Source organism: Eucalyptus grandis, chromosome 10 (assembly GCF_016545825.1).
Source record: "Eucalyptus grandis isolate ANBG69807.140 chromosome 10, ASM1654582v1, whole genome shotgun sequence".
NCBI lineage: Eukaryota > Viridiplantae > Streptophyta > Magnoliopsida > Myrtales > Myrtaceae > Eucalyptus > Eucalyptus grandis.
The window spans coordinates 21,718,379-21,722,804 of NC_052621.1; the positions used below are offsets into that span (position 1 = coordinate 21,718,379).

Consider the following 4,426-nt stretch of genomic DNA (forward strand, 5'->3'; position numbering starts at 1 on the left):
CTTGGGTTGCTGTTAACATATTGTCTGTATTTTCTTATTCTTCAACATAATTATCTCGGTAATCTGTTTTCAATCAACAAATTTCTTCTTCTTTTTTTTCTTTTTTTTTCGTGTGGCTTATCTTTTACACGAGGGATATTGAGATTTATTTAGGAAACCAACAATCTTTTTTTGATTGACTTATTTTATTGCAAATACTGCAGGTTAGATTTTTATTTTTTTTCCTTTTAAGAGGTTTCTTCTCCTCTTTTATTTTTCCACAAGCTCCTTGAACCCTTTTTAGATTTATGAGACCCCGCATTTATTTTAGACTGAAAGTCACTGTCAACGGAATCTTCATCATAAAGCATTAGTCTTTTCTCATACGCCTGAGCTAATGAATTCACTCACTAACATGATTTTTAAGTCCTTAAATTCTTCTAGAGGGCTGATAATAGGATTGTGTTCCTTAATAAACATCGCATCTAAAATTTCTACTCCCTGATATCATCTCCATAAGCCCCCATTTGATCTGCTCGTCATTCTAATCTTCCACATTATTGTTTGAGGGTCTCATAATTGTTTATTTTAATATTTTGAAGAGACTGAAATATAATGGTTTGTGTCTTTGTTGCGTCTTGAAACTCTTCTTTTAGTATGTTCTTAAATTATATTATGAGTTTGAGCCATATATGAAATCCGATTTGATTGAAAGATGCTTCTTGGATTAAAACCCAGCAAACTTATCCTATTTGGATTGGAACGCGGAGAGTTGGTTGTTGTAATCTTATCCAAGCCGTCCATTAACTGGAACTCCTTACAGCCAAAAAATTTATAAAAAGAAAAAGAAAAAAAGGAGCTCGTATGTTGGTGCTCGTCAGAAGAGGAGAGAAACATGGGTTTGTGGGGGCTGTGTGGGCCGTTGACTTCTTCAAGCCTTAAAGTGGAGTTCTCTTTTCGTTGGGGGAACAAAGGAGATGTGAGCATCGGGTGAAGCTTGTGAAGAGAATCCTTCATACAATTGAGGCATTTTCTTCGTGAAGACACGAGTGTTTCAAGTTTTCAATGATTTGTTTATCGAGCAATTACGTGAGGTGAAATACTATGGGTTTGGGTATAATCTTAAACAGCGAAACATTCGAGCGTTATGAGCGATTGTAGCTCTATAATTCTCTAATTGATAATTACCTGATTATTTACAGCTGACCTTCCTGTGGACTGGCTGTTGGTGGTCGGTCTGAATCGTGCAAATTTTCCTTATTGTTGATTGTCTTATTTCTCTAGTAATTTTGTTCTCTCACATAATTTAATTACATACATTCTTTGGCTTCCACGTTATCTTAGAACACGTGTTTGCGGTTTTTGTTCCAATGGTTTGCGGAAATATTGTTTCCAAGAGTGCTTGTTGGATGACATACAAAGCCCTCGCAACTTTTTGTGGTTGCTCTGCGAGAAGCTTGTACCTTCCTACGGAGCCTTATATCCTTTCTCCACGATGTCGCTTAAATCTTGTGCCATCAAGAAAGTATTCATTTTAATGCTTTAGTAAATAAATATAGTTATTTTCATCGAAAGTAGGAACAATAGTGAGATAGAGTTGGCCATAGTTTTGGTGTTGGATATATGGTGGGGATTTTAGTTGGGGGTGGATAGGACTCAAGCGCAATGCCAACCGAATGAGGCCCTGACACCACTGTTGGCTTTTAGTGTTAATGTGGAAGTGTGTATGTTTGTGGGGATTTACTCAGCAAAGGAAAAAGGAAGGAGCTTTTGCAGCTTGTTTTATTATCAAAATGTTTTGTGCAAGGGATATATGGAGCTGTAGTTGGGCTGAACATGAATGAACGAGCATGAAGCCTTTTTATAGTTCTTCCTAATCGACTCTTCTGCTAAGAATCTCTGTCACAAACAAAGAAATTTGCTTCATTTTACATGTTGGACAGTTTTTGCCATTACTTCTAATTACCACCGACTAAGCCAGAAAACACCAGACTTTAACTACGTACCATAGTTCTACAAACTTGTAGAGTCTTGGCTTTTCTGGATAGATTGACCACAACTTCAACAAAATTTAATGAAAAAGAAAATGTTGGAATGGAAGATTTCATTTTCCTAGAACGTGATCGTCCTTCCGAATATCTATCCAAATTGGACAAAAATGAAAAAGACTGAAACAAGAGAATCATCATCTGATGATGATATATAAACAGCCAAATGTCCATCGTTCATAACATTTAGAGAGGGAAATAAGCATGACTGAAACCAGGAGGAAAATCATTGATGACAACAATCAACAGCCAATCAACAGATAATTATCGAGCATCAGGCATTAGGAGAAACAACGAAAAAAGAAAAAAAAAAATCATTTTGCATGGTATCTGAGCACAGTATACACGGCCTGCATTATAGTGAGAGCGAAGAGGAAGATAGCGGCAGTGAGAGACAATATAGTCCAAGGACTCCTGAAGTAGGTGCGGTTGAGAATAGCCCTCCATTTGTTCCAGGGCTCCTTGCAGTGCTCGCTGATCTTTTGTTGCACGCCATCGAGGTTTTCGTTGGATGGGAGCGTCACGTCCGTGCACAGAGAGTTGAATAGCTTGGCAACTGCCTTGTCACTTCCGAAATCATTCTGGATGATGCCTTCCGTGTGAAGCAGGGCGACATCCTGCCTATCGTTGATGATTTTGTCCATGAAGGTGACGTAGGATGTGACCTCGTTCCCAGCCCCGATGTGCAAGCGCTCGAACGTCATGACGTTGAGGAACATGGACTCGGTGGTGTCATCCACCTTGATAACTGGGAGCTTCAGGAACCCTCTAGCAAAGGAGATGTCCTTGAGGCTGTTGGTCTTGCGCTTCTTGAACTTGATCCCGGCCTCGTTGAGCTCAATGGCCGACCGGATTATCGGCTCGGTCTTCTTGGCAGATATCTTCATGTCCTCAGGCCCCATATATAATTCCCGTTCGTGCTGGACCCCCTCGGATTTCATCAGCAGGCCTTTCCTGAATACGTCCATGACATGCAGGCGTCTGCCCAACCCCGTGAAATTTTTATTTTCATGGAGGAAGTAGAATTTTCCGATGAGCTCGTTGACGTCATCCTGCGTTGTTGGAGTAAAGTCAGTGCATTGAATACGAGAGTGTTGTTGTGTCGATACCACCCACATAAAAGGAAAAAAAAAGTCTCTTATTGAGGTGATAGATTTAATAATTAAATTGTTAATTAATCTCGAATGCTAAACATTTAAAACATTAAATTTAATGGATTTCGTGTGAGGTCTATCTAAGATGATCAGTGCAATCATCTCTCTAATGACACAGGGAAATCAAAGAAACTAACCTCCTTGCCATCGTTCGCGATGGCAACCAGCTGATACAGAACTAGCATCGGCAGCTGATTCTCCAGCAGCAGCATGTCCCGGCTTATATATGGGGCTATGTATTCCAGCCTGTGGATGCTGAAGATGGGGTCATTGGGCGCATAGCCATTGTTCTTCTCCTCACTTATCTCGGTCCTCATGATCTCGAGCATGAAGCAGCCGTCCGTGATCATCAGCTCCAGGAACTTGCCCCCCGTTCCCTCCTTCCACTTCTGGTCCAGATTTTCGTAGCTGTCCTCAAGCTCATGCGCCACCTTCCTCAGAGACTCGAAGACGCACTCGAGGGACTTCCCGGACCGCTTCAGGAAGTGGAGAAGCACGCGGTGCTTGTGCTCCTCCATTGGACGGAGGTCGACCTCGTCGTAGTGATAGGGACCGAAAGAGACAACCTGCGGCTGGTAGGCCTCCCGGTTGAGGCGGGTGATGGAGGGGGGAACCTTGTAGATGGACGGAGACTTCCAGCAGTGTTGCTCGTCTTTGGGCATGCAGTTGAGGTTCTCGTTGACATGAACGATCCAGTTGGTCTCGTTAGGGTCCAGTTGGGGCGGCGGAGGTAACATGTTTCGGGGGTTTCAGAGGTTCCACAAGTTTCTGTTCTGGGAGAGAGAGAGAGAGAATGGGAAGAGTGTGCGTGCGGTTTGGGGTCGACCAAGCCCAACGCTGGTCACTTGTGCATAAAATAGAGGTGTGGAAATGGGTCTTCACCAATTTTGTAGCTCATATAAAATGAGTTGGATCATATATCTGTTGATTAAATTTTAATAGTTTTTTTTTTTTATGAAATTGAGTTGTAAAGTCTAATTGAATAATGAATAAGGATTTTAAATGGTCGGGGCTTTTTTATTTATATCCATCGGAAGAGTGTTTGGCGGTGTCCAAGGGAGGGAGGTGGGGTGTCGCTTTTTGTGCCCCAAGTAAAGACAAAAAGAGTTTTGCTAATGGGAAGAGTGTTTGGTGGTGTCCCCATGGGAAGAGTATTTGGCAGTGTCCAAGTGAGAGGGGTGTCGCTTTTTGTGGCCTAGGTAAAGACAAAAAGTGTTTAGGTAATGTCCCATGAAAATCGTGGGA

General features: G+C 41.8%; 1 protein-coding gene across 1 annotated transcript; it reads right to left on the bottom strand.

Annotated features, from left to right (window-relative positions):
* Positions 1-2,155: 2,155 nt before the first annotated feature.
* LOC104423765 (UPF0481 protein At3g47200) lies at positions 2,156-4,043 on the bottom strand. Its single transcript, XM_010036216.3, has 2 exons — positions 3,319-4,043; positions 2,156-3,079 (listed from the first exon to the last, which is right to left on the bottom strand). Exons 1-2 carry the CDS (start codon positions 3,916-3,918, stop codon positions 2,342-2,344), a joined length of 1,338 nt encoding a protein of 445 aa, XP_010034518.2. The 5' UTR covers positions 3,919-4,043; the 3' UTR covers positions 2,156-2,341.
* Positions 4,044-4,426: the final 383 nt, after the last annotated feature.